Source organism: Oncorhynchus tshawytscha, linkage group LG16 (genome assembly GCF_018296145.1).
Source record: "Oncorhynchus tshawytscha isolate Ot180627B linkage group LG16, Otsh_v2.0, whole genome shotgun sequence".
Classification (NCBI taxonomy): domain Eukaryota; kingdom Metazoa; phylum Chordata; class Actinopteri; order Salmoniformes; family Salmonidae; genus Oncorhynchus; species Oncorhynchus tshawytscha.
The window spans coordinates 580,716-603,336 of NC_056444.1; the positions used below are offsets into that span (position 1 = coordinate 580,716).

At 40.4% G+C, this 22,621-nt stretch overlaps 1 protein-coding gene across 1 annotated transcript in view; it reads right to left on the reverse strand.

Annotated features, from left to right (window-relative positions):
• cry-dash (cryptochrome DASH) overlaps positions 1 to 20,776 on the reverse strand; it is a 32,837-nt gene extending 12,061 nt beyond the window's left edge. The window contains exons 1-5 of the mRNA XM_024404442.2: positions 20,598 to 20,776; positions 16,373 to 16,545; positions 7,530 to 7,623; positions 5,307 to 5,437; positions 4,638 to 4,881 (exon numbers count right to left, since the gene is read on the reverse strand). Of these exons, the coding sequence (XP_024260210.1) occupies positions 4,638 to 4,881; positions 5,307 to 5,437; positions 7,530 to 7,623; positions 16,373 to 16,545; positions 20,598 to 20,660 (705 nt within the window). The 5' untranslated portion in view covers positions 20,661 to 20,776. The remainder of the gene's footprint in view (positions 1 to 4,637; positions 4,882 to 5,306; positions 5,438 to 7,529; positions 7,624 to 16,372; positions 16,546 to 20,597) is intronic.
• Positions 20,777 to 22,621: the final 1,845 nt, after the last annotated feature.

Here is a 22,621-nt window from a genome sequence, read left to right on the forward strand (position 1 = left end):
TATCTTCTGTATACCCCCCTATCTATCACAACACAACTGATAGGCTCAAAGCATTAAGGAAAGAAATTCCACAAATTAACTTTTAACAAGGCACACATGCTAATTTAAATGCATTCCAGGTGACTACCTCATGAAGCTGGTTGAGTGAATGCCAAAAGTGTACAAAGCTGTCATCAAGGCAAAAGGTGGCTACTTTGAAGAATCTCAAATATATTTTGTTTTGTTTAACACTTTTTTGGTTCCTACATGATTCCATACGTGTTATTTCATAGTTTTGATGTCTTCACAATTATTCTACAATGCAGAAAATAGTAAAAATAAACCCTGGTATGAGTAGGTGTGTCCAAACTTTTGACTGGTACTGTATGTCTGCTATATTATCATTGGACCAAATGAAAGGTTTTCATGATGAATGTACCACTACTACTTTAACAAGAGTAACATGTTCCTATCCAAGGCTGTAGATCATGCAGGGACATCCACCACACTAAAGCAGCCAGGGCTCTGCTCCACTTAACAGCTAACGACCTGCTCCACTTAACAGCTAACGACCTGCTCCACTTAACAGCTAACGACCTGCTCCACTTAACAGCTAACGACCTGCTCCACTTAACAGCTAACGACCTGCTCCACTTAACAGCTAACGACCTGCTCCACTTAACAGCTAACGACCTGCTCCACTTAACAGCCAACGACCTGCTCCACTTAACAGCCTACTACCTGCTCCACTTAACAGCCTACTACCTGCTCCACTTAACAGCCTACTACCTGCTCCACTTAACAGCCAACTACCTGCTCCACTTAACAGCCAACTACCTGCTCCACTTAACAGCCAACTACCTGCTCCACTTAACAGCCAACTACCTGCTCCACTTAACAGCTAACAGCTAACTACCTGCTCCACTTAACAGCTAACTACCTGCTCCACTTAACAGCTAACTACCTGCTCCACACCATTTAGACTTTGATGAGAGCCCCAGTCCTATACCCTATGACGTGTGCCTAGTGAGGGGAGATTGACGCGCGCCCAGGGAGGGGAGGTAGACGCGCGCCCAGGGAGGGGAGGTTGACGCGAGCCCAGGGAGGGGAGGTTGACGCGAGCCTAGGGAGGGGAGGTTGAGGTGCGCCTAGGGAGGGGAGGTTGAGGTGAGCCTAGGGAGGGAGGTTGAGGTGAGCCTAGGGAGGGGAGGTTGAGGTGAGCCTAGGGAGGGAGGTTGAGGTGAGCCTAGGGAGGGAGGTTGAGGTGAGCCTAGGGAGGGAGGTTGAGGTGAGCCTAGGGAGGGGAGGTTGAGGTGAGCCTAGGGAGGGGAGGTTGAGGTGAGCCTAGGGAGGGAGGTTGAGGTGTGCCTAGGGAGGGAGGTTGAGGTGTGCCTAGGGAGGGGAGGTTGAGGTGTGCCTAGGGAGGGGAGGTTGAGGTGTGCCTAGGGAGGGGAGGTTGAGGTGTGCCTAGGGAGGGAGGTTGAGGTGTGCCTAGGGAGGGGAGGTTGAGGTGTGCCTAGGGAGGGGAGGTTGAGGTGTGCCTAGGGAGGGGAGGTTGAGGTGTGCCTAGGGAGGGGAGGTTGAGGTGTGCCTAGGGAGGGAGGTTGAGGTGTGCCTAGGGAGGGGAGGTTGAGGTGTGCCTAGGGAGGGAGGTTGAGGTGTGCCTAGGGAGGGGAGGTTGAGGTGTGCCTAGGGAGGGGAGGTTGAGGTGTGCCTAGGGAGGGGAGGTTGAGGTGTGACTAGGGAGGGGAGGTTGACGTGTGACTAGGGAGGGAGGTTGAGGTGTGCCTAGGGAGGGAGGTTGAGGTGTGACTAGGGAGGGGAGGTTGACGTGTGACTAGGGAGGGGAGGTTGACGTGTGACTAGGGAGGGGAGGTTGACGTGTGACTAGGGAGGGGAGGTTGACGTGTGACTAGGGAGGGAGGTTGACGTGTGACTAGGGAGGGGAGGTTGACGTGTGACTAGGGAGGGGAGGTTGACGTGTGACTAGGGAGGGAGGTTGACGTGTGCCTAGGGAGGGGAGGTTGACGTGTGCCTAGGGAGGGGAGGTTGACATGTGACTAGGGAGGGGAGGTTGACGTGTGACATGTGACTAGGGAGGGGAGGTTGATATTGACTTTTCTTACTAGCACTGACGTTGCTGATACACTCTCCAAAAATGACTGAACTGTCCTCAAACACTTGTCCCTGTAGTGGTGCCCTGTAGTGGTGCCCTGTGAGGTATGGGTACATAATTGTACCCTTGCAGTTTGTACCCAAACCCATTCTTTCCAGCACCACCCCAATATCAACATATGTAAAAATGGTTCTCGTTTCTATGTTTGGTAGTAAACAGATAGAGGAAGATATGTTTCCAATGACATAATCAACCAATTAGTAGGAAATTAGCAGGCAAGCGTCGTCATAATTGGTTAAAATCACATGATGCACACCGATGACATCATTGGAAACACATATCTTCCTCTATATTCTTTTTACCACAAAACCTAGAAATGTGCAATTATCACATACTGTGTTGATGTTGGGGTGGTGCTGGAGATTATGTTGACATTTTCCTTTAAAAGAGACAAAAGGTACAAAATGTGCCTTTTTAGAGTAGCACCACAGTGACAACGAGTTCTGTTCCTTTAAAGTTGCAAAACCTCATCCCCGACCAGCAACTGTTAAGCCAACACACCTTGTTAAGGTCTCCCAGTCAGGTTAAGGTCACTACAATATAAATTAAAACTCTTTATTAGTACATGCTCTTAACTAAACATTTATAAAGACTTCTGAACTAGCAGTGGACATGCTTCAAACTTTAATTAGCATAACCATAGACCACTTAAAAGATGGGTACAACACTTTCACTCACAGGTGGCCAAAAATAATAAAATAAGTGAAAGCCACACCCCCACTCAGTCACCGCCCTCCACCCCAATGAGTGTACCTTTATATTCAAATATATATACCATTGTACTAGTTTATCCGCACATGTACCTTAAGGCAGTGAACAGTAATAGGTGAGATCATCTACCTCTGAAGGTACATGATGTGTTTTTAGACTTTATGTGCCTCAGAGAACAATACCGGACCCTAACCGACATTATAACAGAACAATACCAGACCTTAACCTACTTTATAACAGAACACTACTGGACCATAACCTACATTATAAACAGAACACTACTGGACCTTAACCTACATTATAAACAGAACACTACTGGACCTTAACCTACATTATAACAGAACACTACTGGACCTTAACCTACATTATAACAGAACAATACCAGACCTTAACCTACATTATAAACAGAACACTACTGGACCTTAACCGACATTATAACAGAACAATACCAGACCTTAACCTACATTATAAACAGAACACTACTGGACCTTAACCTACATTATAACAGAACAATACCAGACCTTAACCTACATTATAAACAGAACACTACTGGACCTTAACCTACATTATAACAGAACAATACCAGACCTTAACCTACATTATAACAGAACAATACCAGACCTTAACCTACATTATAAACAGAACACTACTGGACCTTAACCTACATTATAACAGAACAATACCAGACCTTAACCTACATTATAAACAGAACACTACTGGACCCTAACCGACATTATAACAGAACAATACCAGACCTTAACCTACTTTATAACAGAACACTACTGGACCATAACCTACATTATAAACAGAACACTACTGGACCTTAACCTACATTATAAACAGAACACTACTGGACCTTAACCTACATTATAACAGAACAATACCAGACCTTAACCTACATTATAAACAGAACACTACTGGACCTTAACCTACTTTATAACAGAACACTACTGGACCTTAACCTACATTATAACAGAACACTACTGGACCATAACCTACATTATAACAGAACAATACCAGACCTTAACCTACATTATAAACAGAACACTACTGGACCCTAACCGACATTATAACAGAACAATACCAGACCTTAACCTACTTTATAACAGAACAATACCAGACCTTAACCTACATTATAAACAGAACACTACTGGACCTTAACCTACATTATAACAGAACAATACCAGACCTTAACCTACATTATAACAGAACAATACCAGACCTTAACCTACATTATAAACAGAACACTACTGGACCTTAACCTACTTTATAACAGAACACTACTGGACCATAACCTACATTATAACAGAACACTACTGGACCATAACCTACATTATAAACAGAACACTACTGGACCTTAACCTACATTATAAACAGAACACTACTGGACCTTAACTTACATTATAAACAGAACACTACTGGACCTTAACCTTCATTATAAACAGAACACTACTGGACCATAACCTACATTATAACAGAACAATACCAGACCTTAACCTACATTATAAACAGAACACTACTGGACCTTAACCTACATTATAAACAGAACACTACTGGACCATAACCTACATTATAACAGAACAATACTGGACCTTAACCTACATTATAACAGAACACTACTGGACCCTAACCTACATTATGAGAATGTAGCAGCTTTATTGAGGAAAGTGTCCTACTTGCTGTGACAGAGAAGTGGTCGTCTCACCTCGCCATCTGAAGATGAATGCGCTAACTGTAAGTTGTTCTGGATACATGACTAAAATGTACTCACCGTGTCCCAGAAGTAGTGCTGTAGTCTGGCCAGGGCCTGAGTCTCTCCCCCGCTGCAGGGGAAGGCAGAGCGAGGGTCCCTCACAGTATCTGTCTGCTCCAGGTCTTCTGGGGAGGGGATGAGGCCTTCATCCAGACCTGACCCAGGGGGGAGAGGCTTCAGCTGGTCTAGGGTGGGCAAGACCGGCCTCACCCTGCCCTGGGTTTCCACTGCCTTCCTGAACTGGGTGTATACGTCAGGCAGCCTATCACAGGAGAGGATAGAGCAGGGTTACATGTCATGCAACCTATCACAGGAGAGAATAGAGCAGAGATACATGTCAGGCAACCTATCACAGGCGAGCCTGACTTCATATTGTAGTGATTATCCAGGCAGTGAGAGCCTGACTTCATATTGTAGTGATTATCCAGGAAGTGAGAGCCTGACTTCATATTGTAGTGATTATCCAGGCAGTGAGAGCCTGACTTCATATTGTAGTGATTATCCAGGCAGTGAGAGCCTGACTTCATATTGTAGTGATTATCCAGGCAGTGAGAGCCTGACTTCATATTGTAGTGATTATCCAGGCAGTGAGCCTGCACTGAGCAGCCCAATCTCAGAGGACTACTTTCTCTGTCACATGAATAAAATCAAATGAACTTGATCTTGACCCCTGTGGTCTTCTCTCACCTGGATAGGTGGTTGAAAGGGAGGTCGTCTCGGTGGTATAGTGTCGACCCCCAGCAGGTGTGAACTTTAACCTTCATCTGAGAACAAATATCCCTCACTCCTCTCTCCACCTGCTGGTCCTCTGGCACCACCTACAGGAGTGGATAAGAAAGCACAACACATTGATGAGGACGGAAGGAGTGTGATTCTGAATGGTCAGATCTCTAGCAACAATGACAAGCAACTGCCATGTGAGGAATCATAAGTGACTCGTTTCAGCTAGTTCCATCTTGTTCTTGATACCATGACTTGTTTTGAGGCGTTTTGACTAAGATCTATACTAATATGGCTAAAGTTCTCTACCTAGCAAACCAACAACCTTAATGATGAATGAGAGACAATAAGTACTCATTCTGCAAATGTGTTGGAGACTAAATTTAGTTCACATCTTGTCAACAATTTAAGCCAACCTTGTCTGTTTGCCCCACAGTTGCGCATCCGTCAGATTTGTTGGTAAACTATCAACCCATATATAAGTCTATACTCTCTGATTTAATTTAACCAAGTTCTTCTCATTGAGACAAAAATACCCATTTTAAGGAGAGACCTGGACTACCAAGGTGTAGAGATATATAGATATATACCTAGATATAGGCCGATAGAGAATGATAGATATAGAATGATATAGAATTATAGAGATATAGAATTATAGAGATGCGAGATAAAGGATTGGACACCTACTCGTTCAAGCAATTCAAAATATATTTTATATTTGAGATTCTTCAAATAGCCACCATTTGCCTTGATGACAAGCTTTGCATACTCTTGGCATTCTCTCATCCAGCTTCAAGAGATAGTTACTTGGAATACATTGCAATTAACAGGTGTGCTTTCTTAAAGTTGATTTGTGGAATTTATATTCCCAGGTAACAAGTTTTAGGTTGTAGTTATTGTAGGAATTATAGGACTAATTATAGGACTATTTCCGTCTCTACCATTTGTATTTCATTAACCTTTGACTATTGGATGTTCTTTTTTGTCTTTCTTTGTGTGTGTGTAATTTTACCCCCTTTTTCTCCCCAATTTCGTGGTGTCCAATTGTTGTAGTAGCTACTATCTTGTCTCATCGCTACACCTCCCGTACGGTCTCGGGAAAGACGAAGGTTGAAAGTCATGCTTCCTCCGATACACAACCCAACCAAACCGCACTGCTTCTTAACACAGCGCGCATCCAACCCGGAAGCCAGCCACACTAATGTGTCGGAGGAAACACTGTGCACCTGGCAACCTTGGTTAGCACGCACTGCGCCCAGCAGTGCGTGCTAACAGGAGTCACTGGTGCGCGATGAGACAAGTTTCAGGCTTTTATTTTGAAAAATGAGCAACAAAGATCACATTGCGTAGTAAGTGGATAGGCGGGGGCTCTCAGAGTGAGTTTTGCGCAACAGAGTAAAGCGGCCATTGTTTCTCCCTGTCCTATTGAAAAACCTACACTCCCGGTTGATATATTATCGAGTATATATTTTAAAAACAACCTGAGGATTGATTATAAAAAATGTTTGACATGTTTCTGTGGACATTATGGATATTATTTGGGATTTTCGTCTGCGTTGTCGTGACCGCTCTTTCCTGTGGATTTCTGAACATAACGCGACAAACAAACATAGATATTTTATGGAACAAAAGGAACATTTGTTGTCTAACTGGGAGTGTCGTGAGTGAAAACATCTGAAGATCAAAGGTAAACGATTAATTTGATTGCGTTCTGATTTTCGTGACCAAGCTACCTGATACTAAGTGTACTTAATGTTTTGTTAGGCTATCGATAAACTTACACAAACGCTTGGATTGCTTTCGCTGTAAAGCATAATTTCAAAATCTGAGACGACAGGTGGATTAACAAAAGGCTAAGCTGTGTTTTGCAATATTGCACTTGTGATTTCATGAATATGAATATTTTTTAGTAATATTATTTGACTGTCTTCACTATTATTCTAAAATGTAGAAAATAGTAAAAATAAAGAAAAACCCTTGAATGAGTAGGTGTCCTTTTGATTGGTACTGTATACAATGAACAAAAATATAAACGCAACCGTTTCCTTTCAAATAAGGAAATCAGTCAATTTAAAAAAATGTATTAGATACAGTATCTATAGTGGTGAGTAAGATACATATAGTGATAGATATGATGTTGCTATAGGGGTGATAAATAAGAGTTAATATGTTGTGTACTAAGTTACTAACCTCTTCATGGAAGGCCACAGCGCTAACAGAACCTAGCTGCTTAATGAGGTCACCAACCACCTCCTGTGGCCTGCCCCGTCTCACCACCAGGGTGCTGGAAGAAAAAACACACAGCAGCCCCAGTTAACACTGTCTGAGAGCAAGCTGCATCCTGGGTAGTGGATTAGTCATCTCTCTCTCTCGTAGAAACAGAATGGGATGACGGCTCTGTTAATGTAAACAATAGTAACTAAGGCAATAGTATAATATAGCGCTTTCAAGACAAGTAACAAAGTGTTTGAAATAAATGGTCATTTGAAACCATACATTAAAATAATCTTTATAAAAAATGTGTCTTCAACAGGGATATAAAAAGGCACTGAATCGGCAAGCCGTATCTCTGGCAGACCACTCAAAGAAAACCTGTAAAAGCCCAGGTGTGTCCTGAACCACTATACTACCTGCTATAGGTTAGGAGCATCAGCCCTGCAAAGTATGACTGACTGACCTCAAAGTTGTGGCACATTATGGTTATGGTGTGGTACATTATGATTATGGTACATTAAGGTTATGGTACAGTACATTGTGGTTATGATGTGGTTCCATCATGGTTATGGTGTGGAACATTACGGTTATGGTGTGATAAATTAAGGCTGTGGTACATCATGGTTATGGTGTGGTACATCATGGTTATGGTGTGGTACACAAAGGTTACGGTGTGGTACTGTCAGGCCACGGTACATTATTGTTATGGTACGGCGCATTCTGGTTATGATGTGGTACATTACGGAGATGGTATGGCACATTAAGGTTATGGTACATTATGGTTACGGTGTGTGACATTATGGTTATGATGTGGTACATTAAGGTTATGATGTGGTACATTAAGGTCATGGTATGGTCTCAGAGATGGCTAATATATGAATGTTATCTGATGTTAGCAAGTTATAGATTTCATTAACCTTATTTTTTAGGCCACATATATTAATATGGGCTATTTTCAGCCCTTTCCTGAGTAGCTGATCAGAGCTAGACAACATGGAAAAGACAACATGGAAAAGACAACATGGAAAAGAGCAGACAAAGCAAGAGAAAACAATATACATTCAGCAGTCCATTAATCAGTTGTCGTGTGTGTACTGCGGGGTTGAGGCTATGAACTCATAGGCTTGGCTCTCTCATCCCTTCCAGGCTTCTGGGAGGGAGGGTGGACAAGGAGTCTGTCGTAGCGGTTATAAGCAATGTCCCCACACGCTCTGGAAGCTTTCATGTCTGGGATCAGTTCTTTCCTCTTCTGGGGCACAGCTTCAGGATAGTCCTCGTTGAAGAAGATACGTTCCTCTCAAGTTCTTGGCTCTTTCCAGGGTTTTCCAGTCCTGTGGGCGCGCTTCACCTCAATCTTACTGTGGTCCATCTTCAATTTCTCAGAGATCATTTCCCCTCACTTTGTCCTCAGACTCCACGCAAGTCTCATGTGGAGATTCTGCATTTCCGTCCACAACCATGTCATTTTGCCTTGATTGTCCCTCGAGTCTGATTTATCTGTCATTGTTATCATGGATTCACACACAGAACTGATGTCCTCTCTCAATGACTTCCAGATAGCTGTCATCTTGTCGTTCTCCCATTTCAACTCACCGAGCTGACTCTGGGAGAACTGTAAACTGTTCTTCAGGTCCTGGACCCCTCTGGTCAGGTTGTTCATTCTTTTATAAGTGTGAATCCACCAGTATTTGGACAAAACACTTTAAACTTTTCTTGTTGTAACAACTTATAGGTCTCTTTTTGTTTGTTTAAAAATATCCTTCACATGTGATAGAGAGACACCACTGGCACTGTCCTCAATGGTACTCCTGCCGGCTTTGGTCTTTGTCATGCTAGCTAGCAATGTATGTTAGGCTTATACTCCTCGCAGTTCCAGACAGGGCAGGTCACGTGGAAAATTGAAAACAACAAACAGCAGGGATCTAGACAGCCACAAACCCGGGACAATCCAAGGTCCCAGCCATAAAGGCTAACCATGTCGCGGGCTGCGTTCAAGAACACCTTGCTAGCTCAATGTCCAGCTAGCTAGCAGCTAGGCTAGTTGCGACGCCAAATAGCTCCTCAGATCTGTCACTTGGTTGGCAGGATCACTGGAAAGATACAAGTAGTCTCAGCAACGGGTGCCAACTGCATTACGGCATCCAACATAAGAAGCTAGGTAGCTACCAAGAACTTTCCAATCTACTTTTAAAGAACACATTTCCCAAACAAACAAAACTAAGCTCTTCCTTGTTCCGCGTATGGTTATGGTGTGGTATAGTACATTATAACTATGGTACGGTATGGTTATGGTGTGGTATAGTACATTATAACTATGGTACGGTATGGTTATGGTGTGGTATAGTACATTATAACTATGGTACGGTATGGTTATGGTGTGGTATAGTACATTATAACTATGGTACGGTGGCATAGTATGTTAATTATGGTTATGGTGTGGTATAGTACATTATAACTATGGTACGGTATGGTTATGGTGTGGTATAGTACATTATAACTATGGTACGGTATGTTAATTATGGTTATGGTGTGGTATAGTACATTATAACTATGGTACGGTATGTTAATTATGGTTATGGTGTGGTATAGTACATTATAACTATGGTACGGTATGTTAATTATGGTTATGGTGTGGTATAGTACATTATAACTATGGTACGGTATGTTAATTATGGTTATGGTGTGGTATAGTACATTATAACTATGGTTATGGTGTGGTATAGTACATTATAACTATGGTACGGTATGGTATAGTACATTATAACTATGGTACGGTATGGTTATGGTGTGGTATGGTACATTATAACTATGGTACGGTATGGTTATGGTGTGGTATAGTACATTATAACTATGGTGGTATGTTAATTATGGTTATGGTGTGGTATAGTACATTATAACTATGGTACGGTATGTTATGGTGTGGTATTATGGTTATGGTGGTGTGGTATAGTACATTATAACTATGGTACGGTTAATGATAATTATGGTTATGGTGTGGTATAGTACATTATAACTATGGTACGGTATGGTTATGGTGTGGTATAGTACATTATAACTATGGTGGGTATGGTATGGTTATGGTGTGGTATAGTACATTATAACTATGGTACGGTATGGTTATGGTGTGGTATAGTACATTATAACTATGGTACGGTATGGTTATGGTGTGGTATAGTACATTATAACTATGGTACGGTATGGTTATGGTGTGGTATAGTACATTATAACTATGGTACGGTATGGTTATGGTGTGGTATAGTACATTATAACTATGGTACGGTTATGGTTATGGTGTGGTATAGTACATTATAACTATGGTACGGTATGGTTATGGTGTGGTATGGTACATTATAACTATGGTACGGTATGGTTATGGTGTGGTATAGTACATTATAACTATGGTACGGTATGGTTATGGTGTGGTATAGTACATTATAACTATGGTACGGTATGGTTATGGTGTGGTATAGTACATTATAACTATGGTACGGTATGGTTATGGTGTGGTATAGTACATTATAACTATGGTACGGTATGGTTATGGTGTGGTATAGTACATTATAACTATGGTACGGTATGTTAATTATGGTTATGGTGTGGTATAGTACATTATAACTATGGTACGGTATGGTTATGGTGTGGTATAGTACATTATAACTATGGTACGGTATGGTTATGGTGTGGTATAGTACATTATAACTATGGTACGGTATGTTAATTATGGTTATGGTGTGGTATAGTACATTATAACTATGGTACGGTATGGTTATGGTGTGGTATAGTACATTATAACTATGGTACGGTATGGTTATGGTGTGGTATAGTACATTATAACTATGGTACGGTATGGTTATGGTGTGGTATAGTACATTATAACTATGGTACGGTATGGTTATGGTGTGGTATAGTACATTATAACTATGGTACGGTATGTTAATTATGGTTATGGTGTGGTATAGTACATTATAACTATGGTACGGTATGGTTATGGTGTGGTATAGTACATTATAACTATGGTACGGTATGGTTATGGTGTGGTATAGTACATTATAACTATGGTACGGTATGGTTATGGTGTGGTATAGTACATTATAACTATGGTACGTATGGTTATGGTATGTTATAACTTATGGTTATGGTGTGGTATAGTACATTATAACTATGGTTATGGTGTGGTATAGTTAATTATGGTTATGGTGTGGTATAGTACATTATAACTATGGTACGGTATGGTTATGGTGTGGTATAGTACATTATAACTATGGTACGGTATGTTAATTATGGTTATGGTGTGGTATAGTACATTATATGGTGTGGTATAGTACATTATAACTATGGTACGGTATGGTTATGGTGTGGTATAGTACATTATAACTATGGTACGGTATAACTTGGTATTATGGTTATGGTTAATTATAACTATGGTTATGGTGTGGTATAGTACATTATAACTATGGTACGGTATGGTTATGGTGTGGTATAGTACATTATAACTATGGTACGGTATGGTTATGGTGTGGTATAGTACATTATAACTATGGTACGGTATGGTTATTATGGTTATGGTGTGGTATAGTACATTATAACTATGGTACGGTATGGTTATGGTGTGGTATAGTACATTATAACTATGGTACGGTATGGTTATGGTGTGGTATAGTACATTATAACTATGGTACGGTATGGTTATGGTGTGGTATAGTACATTATAACTATGGTACGGTATGGTTATGGTGTGGTATAGTACATTATAACTATGGTACGGTATGGTTATGGTGTGGTATAGTACATTATAACTTGGTATGTGGTATAGTACATTATAACTATGGTTATGGTGTGGTATAGTACATTATAACTATGGTACGGTATGGTTATGGTGTGGTATAGTACATTATAACTATGGTACGGTATGGTTATGGTGTGGTATTATGGTTATGGTGTGGTATAGTACATTATAACTATGGTACGGTATGGTTATGGTGTGGTATAGTACATTATAACTATGGTACGGTATGGTTATGGTGTGGTATAGTACATTATAACTATGGTACGGTATGGTTAATTATGGTTATGGTTATAACTATGGTGGTATAGTACATTATAACTATGGTACGGTATGGTATGGTGTGGTATAGTACATTATCGTATGGTACGTACGGTATGGTTATGGTGTGGTATAGTACATTATAACTATGGTACGGTATGGTTAATTACATTATAACTATGGTTATGGTGGTGTGGTATAGTACATTATAACTATGGTACGGTATGGTTATGGTGTGGTATAGTACATTATAACTATGGGTATAGTACGGTATGGTTATGGTGTGGTATAGTACATTATAACTATGGTACGGTATGGTTATGGTGTGGTATAGTACATTATAACTATGGTACGGTATGGTTATGGTGGTGTGGTATAGTACATTATAACTATGGTACGGTATGGTTATGGTGTGGTATAGTACATTATAACTATGGTACGGTATGGTTATGGTGTGGTATAGTACATTATAACTATGGTACGGTATGGTTATGGTGTGGTATTACATTATAACTATGGTTATGGTGGTGGTATAGTACATTATAACTATGGTACGGTATGGTTATGGTGTGGTATAGTACATTATAACTATGGTACGGTATGGTTATGGTGTGGTATAGTACATTATAACTATGGTACGGTATGGTTATGGTGTGGTATAGTACATTATAACTATGGTACGGTATGGTTATGGTGTGGTATAGTACATTATAACTATGTATGGTTATGGTGTGGTATAGTACATTATAACTATGGTACGGTATGGTTATGGTGTGGTATAGTACATTATAACTATGGTACGGTATGGTTATGGTGTGGTATAGTACATTATAACTTATGGTGTGGTATGGTTATGGTGTGGTATAGTACATTATAACTATGGTACGGTATGGTTATGGTGTGGTATAGTACATTATAACTATGGTACGGTATGGTTATGGTGTGGTATAGTACATTATAACTATGGTACGGTATGTTAATTATGGTTATGGTGTGGTATAGTACATTATAACTATGGTACGGTATGGTTATGGTGTGGTATTATAACTATGGTGGTATGGTGTGGTATAGTACATTATAACTATGGTACGGTATGGTTATGGTGTGGTATAGTACATTATAACTATGGTACGGTATGGTTATGGTGTGGTATAGTACATTATAACTATGGTACGGTATGGTTATGGTGTGGTATAGTACATTATAACTATGGTACGGTATGGTTATGGTGTGGTATAGTACATTATAACTATGGTACGGTATGGTTATGGTGTGGTATATGGTATGGTTATGGTGTGGTTATGGTTATGGTTATGGTGTGGTATAGTACATTATAACTATGGTACGGTATGGTTATGGTGTGGTATAGTACATTATAACTTATATGGTACGGTATGGTTAATTATGGTTATGGTGTGGTATAGTACATTATAACTATGGTACGGTATGGTTATGGTGTGGTATAGTACATTATAACTATGGTACGGTATGTTAATTATGGTTATGGTGTGGTATAGTACATTATAACTATGGTACGGTATGGTTATGGTGTGGTATAGTACATTATAACTATGGTACTATGGTGTGGTATAGTACATTATAACTATGGTACGGTATGGTTATGGTGTGGTATAGTACATTATAACTATGGTACGGTATGTTAATTATGGTTATGGTGTGGTATAGTACATTATAACTATGGTACGGTATGGTTATGGTGTGGTATAGTACATTATAACTATGGTACGGTATGGTTATGGTGTGGTATAGTACATTATAACTATGGTACGGTATGGTTATGGTGTGGTATAGTACATTATAACTATGGTACGGTATGGTTATGGTGTGGTATAGTACATTATAACTATGGTACGGTATGGGTTATGGTGTGGTATAGTACATTATAACTATGGTACGGTATGGTTATGGTGTGGTATAGTACATTATAACTATGGTACATTATAACTATGGTATGTTATGGTGTGGTATTATGGTTATGGTGGTGGTATAGTACATTATAACTATGGTACGGTATGGTTATGGTGTGGTATAGTTATGGTGTGGTATAGTACATTATAACTATGGTACGGGTTATGGTGTGGTATAGTACATTATAACTATGGTGGTATAGTACATTATAACTATGGTACGGTATGGTTATGGTGTGGTATAGTACATTATAACTATGGTTATGGTTATGGTGTGGTATAGTACATTATAACTATGGTACGGTATGTTAATTATGGTTATGGTGTGGTATAGTACATTATAACTATGGTACGGTATGGTTATGGTGTGGTATAGTACATTATAACTATGGTACGGTATGGTTATGGTGTGGTATAGTACATTATAACTATGGTACGGTATGGTTATGGTGTGGTATAGTACATTATAACTATGGTTACGGTATGGTACATTATGGTATATGGTGTGGTATAGTACATTATAACTATGGTACGGTATGGTTATGGTGTGGTATAGTACATTATAACTATGGTACGGTATGGTTATGGTGTGGTATAGTACATTATAACTATGGTACGGTATGTTAATTATGGTTATGGTGTGGTATAGTACATTATAACTATGGTACGGTATGGTTATGGTGTGGTATAGTACATTATAACTATGGTACGGTATGGTTATGGTGTGGTATAGTACATTATAACTATGGTACGGTATGGTTATGGTGTGGTATAGTACATTATAACTATGGTACGGTATGGTTATGGTGTGGTATAGTACATTATAACTATGGTACGGTATGGTTATGGTGTGGTATAGTACATTATAACTATGGTACGGTATGGTTATGGTGTGGTATAGTACATTATAACTATGGTTATGGTGTGGTTATGGTGTGGTATAGTACATTATAACTATGGTACGTATAGTACATTATAACTATGGTATAACGGTATGGTTATGGTGTGGTATAGTACATTATAACTATGGTACGGTATGGTTATGGTGTGGTATAGTACATTATAACTATGGTACGGTATGTTAATTATGGTTATGATGTGGTATGTTTTTTTAAATATTTTTTTTATTTTACTAGGCAAGTCAGTTAAGAACAAATTCTTATTTTCAATGACGGCCTAGTTAACCCAATGACGGCCTAGTCTATATTCTGATATTCTTTGAGTTCATTTGGGAAATAGAAACTCAATAAATCCGAACTTTCCCATGGTGTCCCAGGTTAATGAGTTAATAATTACCTGATTCATTTAATCACGTAGTTATGAACCGTTAATCATTCGATGACCAGCAGTTGTCACATTAACCAATACAACGTCGCGATAATATGGTACGGTATGGTTATGGTGTGGTATAGTACATTATAACTATGGTACGGTATGTTAATTATGGTTATGGTGTGGTACATTATGGTGTGGAACACTATGGTGAGGTACATTATGGTGTGGTAAGTTATGTTATGGTACATTGTGATATGGTACATCATGGTGTGGTACATTATGGTATGGTACATTTAGAAATGGTACATTATGGTTATGTGGTGGTAAATTATGGTATGTGCATTATTTGTGGTTATGGTGCGGCACATTATGGCATGCTGCTTTATTGTGTGGTCCATTATGGTATGGTACATAATAATGTGGTACATACTGTCATGGTGCATTATTGTGCAGTACATTGTGGTTATGGTGTGGCACATTATGGTTATGGTGTGGTACATTATGGTTATGGTATGGTGTGGTATGTTATGATGTGGTGCGGTATGGTTGTGGCTCAGCTCAGCTCCTCTCACCTGCCTCTCTGTATCAAACTGGTCCTGAGGTCCTGGATGCTGTCCAGTAGGAAGCGCAGGCGGAAGGGGCCGGTACGGGGCAGGTTGTAGTTGGCTGTCCCCAGGTAATGACCAGGGTCGAAACAGTACAGGGGAACAATGTGTTCAGCATTCCTCTGGGCCCAGTGAAACACCTGGATAACACAGGGGTTACAATAGAGCAGAGGGCCCAGTGAAACACTGGGGTTACAATAGAGTAGGGGGCCCAGCGAAACACAGGGGTTACAATAGAGTAGGGGGCCCAGTGAAACAGCTGGATAACACAGGGGTTACAATAGAGGGCCCAGTGAAACAGCTGGATAACACAGGGGTTACAATAGAGTAGAGGGCCCAGTGAAACAGCTGGATAACACAGGGGTTACAAAAAAATATTTGTGTCAGTATTTATTCCACAGATAGAGGGCGCTCTACGAGCTGCTCATTGAACATCATTCAGCCTTTAAATCACGACAGCGTATTTTAAAAAGTAAATAATCACAAGTAAACTTCACCAAGCAAGCAGCCCTGTCCTCGTCACATGCTCACTTAAATATCTTTAGCTGGCTAGCTAACCAGCAATGTAAATATATAAAAATAAAAATAAACTATACTATGAAACAAAAATAAATGATATAAAGAATGATAGTAAAAAGCTGTTGGAGCACAAACATGTAAACTCAGCTCCATCAGATCAGATGGCTCATTCATCACAAAACCCAACGATATTGACAACTACTTTAATGATTGTTTCATAAAGTACGTGTGGAAGAGGTGAACAAATTAATGTTGTCTATCAACAATGACAATACACCGGGGTCTGACAACTTGGATAGAAAATCACTAAGGATAATAGAGGATGATATTGCATCTCCTATTTGCCATATCTTCAATCCAAACCTACTAGAGAGTGTGCCCCCTCAGGCCTGGAGGGAAGCTAAAGTCATTCCCATACCTAAGAATAGTAAAGCCCCCTTTACTGGCTCAAATAGCCGACCAATCTACTTGTTACCAACCCTTAGTAAACTTTTGGAAAAAATTGTTTGACCAGGTACAATGATATTTTCCTGTAAACAAATTGACAGACTTTCAGCACGCTTATAGGGAAGGACATTTAACAATCACAGCACCTACACAAATGACTGATGATTGGCTGAGAGAAATTGATGATAAAAAGATTGTAGGGGCAGTTTTGTTAGACTTCATTGTGGCTTTTGACATTATGGATCATAGTCTACGGCTGGAAAAACATGTCTTATGGCTTTACACGCCCTGCTATATTGTGGATAAATAGTTACCTGTCTAACAGAACAGAGGGTTCTTTAATGGAAGCCTCAAAAATAATCCAGGTAGGATCAGGACTTCCCCAGGGAAGCTGTTTAGGCCCCTTACTTTTTTCAATCTTTACTAACGACATTCCACTGGCTTTGAGTAAGACCAGTGTGTCGATGTGTGCAGAGGACTCAACACTATACACGTCAGTTACTAGAGACTGAAATGACTTCAACACTTAACAAAGAACTGCAGTTAGTTTCTGAATGGGTGGCAAGGAATAAGTTAGTCCTAAATATTAAAACAACTAAAAGCATTGTATTTGGGACATATGATTCATTATACCATTAACCCCTACTAAATATTGTAATGAATAATGTGGAAATTGAGCAAGTTGAGGTGACTAAACTGCTTGGAGTAACCCTGGATTGTAAACTGCCATGGTCAAAACATATTGATACTACAGTAGCTAGGATGGGGAGCAGCATGTCTATAAAAGCACTGCTCTGCCTTCTTAACAGCACTATCAACAAGGCAGGTCCTACAGGCCCTAGTTGTCACACCTGGATTACTGTTTAGTCATGTGGTGAGGTGACAGAGGGACATGGGAAAATTGCAATTGTCTCAGAACAGGGCAGCACGGCGGGTCCTTGGATGTACACAGAGCTAACATTCATATTACGCATGTCAATCTCTCCTGGCTCAAAGTGGAGGAGAGATTGACTTCATCACTACTTGTATTTGTGAGACATGCTGAACACACCGAGCTACTGGCACACAGCTCAGACACCCATGCATACCCCATGCCACCAGAGGTCTCTTCACAGTCCCCAAGTCCAGAACAGACAATGGGAGGCACACAGTACTACATAGAGCCATGACTACATGGAACTCTATTCCACATCAAGTAACTGAATCCGATTTTAAAAAATATATACCTTATGGATCCGCAGGGATTGTGATGTAACACAAACAAAGGCACAGACACATCCACACACACGATAACATACGCACTATACACACACGTACACATAGATTTTTTGTTGTCGATATGTGGCAGTACAGTAGTGACCTGAGGGTACACACTTAAATGTGTTGTGATGATGTCATCACTGCTTGTGCTGCACAGTGCACAGTTGGTTCTTATTATACCCTCAGTGCTGCCAAGTCCCCAATAACCAGATGTTCCGGTTTTCAGGGGAAATGGTCCGTGCTATCCGGTATCCTTGGGACGTCCCTACCCCATTGAAGTCTACATTTTAAATGGTAGAGATCCCAGATAGAACTGACCAACAGGAAAGAGGGCCTGTGACAGGACTTCCGCTTTTGGACTTTACACCTAAGACTGTATACTATGAAGATAGGCTAAAACTGCTTCTCCAATAGAAATCCCTGATCACACTTGTAGGCGTTGTCTCATGGCGACGTTGGCTAGCGAAGCTCATGCACAGAAACACGTCATTGAACTGTGGTCTCGTGCCAAACTGTTTGTCAAATCAAAAGGCACTACTTCAATATAAAAGTTGTTTTTGATGAAAATAAAAATGTGTCAGTTTGTCACTTTCACAAGGTTGGAGTAATAACATGTTCAACTACTTAAAATATTAGAATCTAGGTTGTGCCTTTAGATTAAGAAAATCAACTAAAAAAATAATTTCTCACTTCTCCAACCCTGGCCTGTTTGGCAAGCTTTCCCAGAAGACTCAAGTTGTTAAGCCTCTGGGTTTAGAAACTCTGTGGCAAAACTCCATCCGAACAACTCCTCCACGTTTACCGAATTGAAGAGAACCTCCCATGACATTTCTTCTTCTTCAAGACCAGTGTGTAGTAGGGTGATCTATGTGCAGTCCAAACACACACAAAAAAGACACATCCTATCCCCTGAAGACACACCCTATCCCCCAGCCCTCAAATTAAGTTGACACTTCTGATAACGTCTGACGAGTGTGAGGCGAGGGAGGAAGGATTGTTTTTAAATGGACCGCCACTGCCTGGAAATTCTTGACCGATTTATCCCACTGTGATTGTGTTTTCAGCCACCGGTAGCTTGTGAGTGCTTTATATGCTCTACAGTCTATTATGAGTGCATGTCTACTTACATTAAATTTATAATGATTAATATACGCCTACTGTATGATAGCTAGAAAATTAATTAGATAAATAACAGCCTGCCTAGCTGGAGCTTCTGAAGGAGGAAAATGTGTTACAAGCCGTCATATGCCGCCCAATTTCTAACTTATTTACAGTCGTTTTTACTTACTGAAATTGACTGCTCCATTGTTGTTTTTAACTTTTCGCGACGTTGATGTACAATCATTGGAATTAAATTCTGGGGAGTTTCAGGCCCGGAGTGAACATAATTGTACACTCGCAAAACCGACCAAAAACGAGGTCTGAGGGGTATATGTTGCAAACTTCCCTTGCTTGGTTAATCATTTGGACCACCCCCCAAGATGGTGACGGGGATTCCCCCAAGGGCACAAGGCGAGGGTGTGTCTTAAGTGTTTGGACCTCAGCCCTAGTTTCAGACATGTATTTTACTGCCGCTACGTTACGTTAGGTTAGACCGGAACAAGCAGTTTGGGGACCCAGGTAACTATTTCCAGCCCAAGGAAACAGGATTTCACCTCGATCATGTCTATTCGTCTGGGATGGCAAAAAACGTGGCGAAATCGTGTAGTGTATGACCGGCATAATGTTTGTTTGCGGACCGCCATTATACCACAAGAAGATTTTAGCATTTTTTTTCTGTTTATTGGTGTCAGATGAGAATAAATAAAATGATCAGAAAATGCACGATAAAACCAAATATACTTTACATTAGTGAAGAGAAAGCGCAACATTGTATCACATTGAACAAGTCAGCGGTACACATTTTGGAATCGCTTTGTTCCAAGACTACTAGACACATTTCTGATCTAATTTAGAATCAATTTACCTCATTGTCGTGAAGACGCAAGTCATTTCTCAGCAAACATATGACTGTCCGTGAGGTAGACATATTCTACAGCTAAACACGTCTGCGATAGTAGACTTGTTGAGTGCACTACTCTCCGGCGTGGTTATGTAGCCGATGCTGCCTTCCTGCAGACACAGCTGGGCTTGACTTGTGTGAAGCTAGCCACAATAAGGATGAGGCACAACAGCGGAACGTGTGGTTTGCCTTCAAAATAACCCCCCCCATTGAAACTGATCCAAATGAATACAAATAGTGGAATAATGCCATATTTAAACAAAGTTAGAATGTTATTATACAACTTTAAAAAATAAATACTACATTTAATCAATTTGACAAACAGTAAAAAAAAAAAACATTTTAAATCCCACTGGCTGTATTAGACTGCATAATTGAATTGGGGAAATACACACACTGTTTATGTTGGATATTCATATTGGACTGTACAGCCTTACCTGTGGAGTGGACACCAATGAAATGGGGTGTCAGCCTACTCAGTGACACCCACAGATTACAATTCAAAAGAGTTTACACAAATATTAGTGTCAAGGTTCTTTAAGTAAACTCTACACAGTTGTGTTCTGTGGGTGTCACTGAGTAAGTAGGCTGATACCTCTGGATGGTGCACGCATGAAACAGGGTAAGGCTGTAGTGCCCAATATGAATGTCCAATACACACAATAGACTGACTGGGAAGGGGATTTCCCCACAGTCAACGTCCTCTACCACACTAATATTTCTGTAGACTCTTTGGAATTGTAATCTGTAGGTGTCACTGTGTCCATTTACATGCACAGTAATATTTAGATATTAAACTGAATGTAGCAGTAGGCAGATTGTGTAATAGTCATGTAAACATCTTACTCTGCTTATCTTAAGGTCAAAATCGAAGTAAGCATATGCCAATTAAAACACTTGGTTTTCTGAGCAATATTTCAAATGATTAGGACATGTAAACACTTTAATCTGCGTCTAGGATCTGTGCACCAGCCGAGAGCCTCCCTCTTTAGTGTGAAGTGAGTTCAGAACAACTAAATGTAGCATAGTATAAGTAGTTTCCAAACTTTATATGTCCCAGCTCAGAATCAATATGCTTCCCATGTCACACCTTGGTCTTAGCTGTATCACCGCCTGGTACGGCAACTGGTCCGCCCTCAACCGTAAGGCTCTCCAGAGGGTAGTGAGGTCTGCACAACGCATCACCGGGGGCAAACTACCTGCCCTCCAGGACACCTACACCACCCGATGTTACAGGAAGGCCATAAAGATCATCAAGGACATCAACCACCCGAGCCACTGCCTGTTCACCCCGCTATCATCCAGAAGGCGAGGTCAGTACAGGTGCATCACAGCTGGGACCGAGAGACTGAAAAACAGCTTCTATCTCAAGGCCATCAGACTGATAAACAGCCACCACTAACATTGAGTGGCTGCTGCCAACACACTGTCAATGACACTGACTCTACTCCAGCCACTCTAATAATGGGAATTGATGGGAAATGATGTAAATATATCACTAGCCACTTTAAACAATGCTACCTTATATAATGTTACTTACCCTACATTATTCATCTCATATGCATACGTATATACTGTACTCTATATCATCGACTGCATCCTTATGTAATACACGTATCACTAGCCACTTAAACTATGCCACTTTGTTTACATACTCATCTCATATGTATATACTGTACTCGATATCAGCTACTGTATCTTGCCTATGCTGCTCTGTACCATCACTCATTCATATATCCTTATGTACATATTCTTTATCCCCTTACACTGTGTATAAGACAGTAGTTTTGGAATTGTTAGTTAGATTACTTGTTGGTTATTACTGCATTGTCGGAACTAGAAGCACAAGCATTTCGCTACACTCGCATTAACATCTGCTAACCATGTGTATGTGACAAAGAACATTTGATTTGATTTGATTTTTAGTATTTTGTGTTTTCTTTAATTATTTGTTCAGGCCAGGGTGTGACATGGGTTTATTGTGTTGT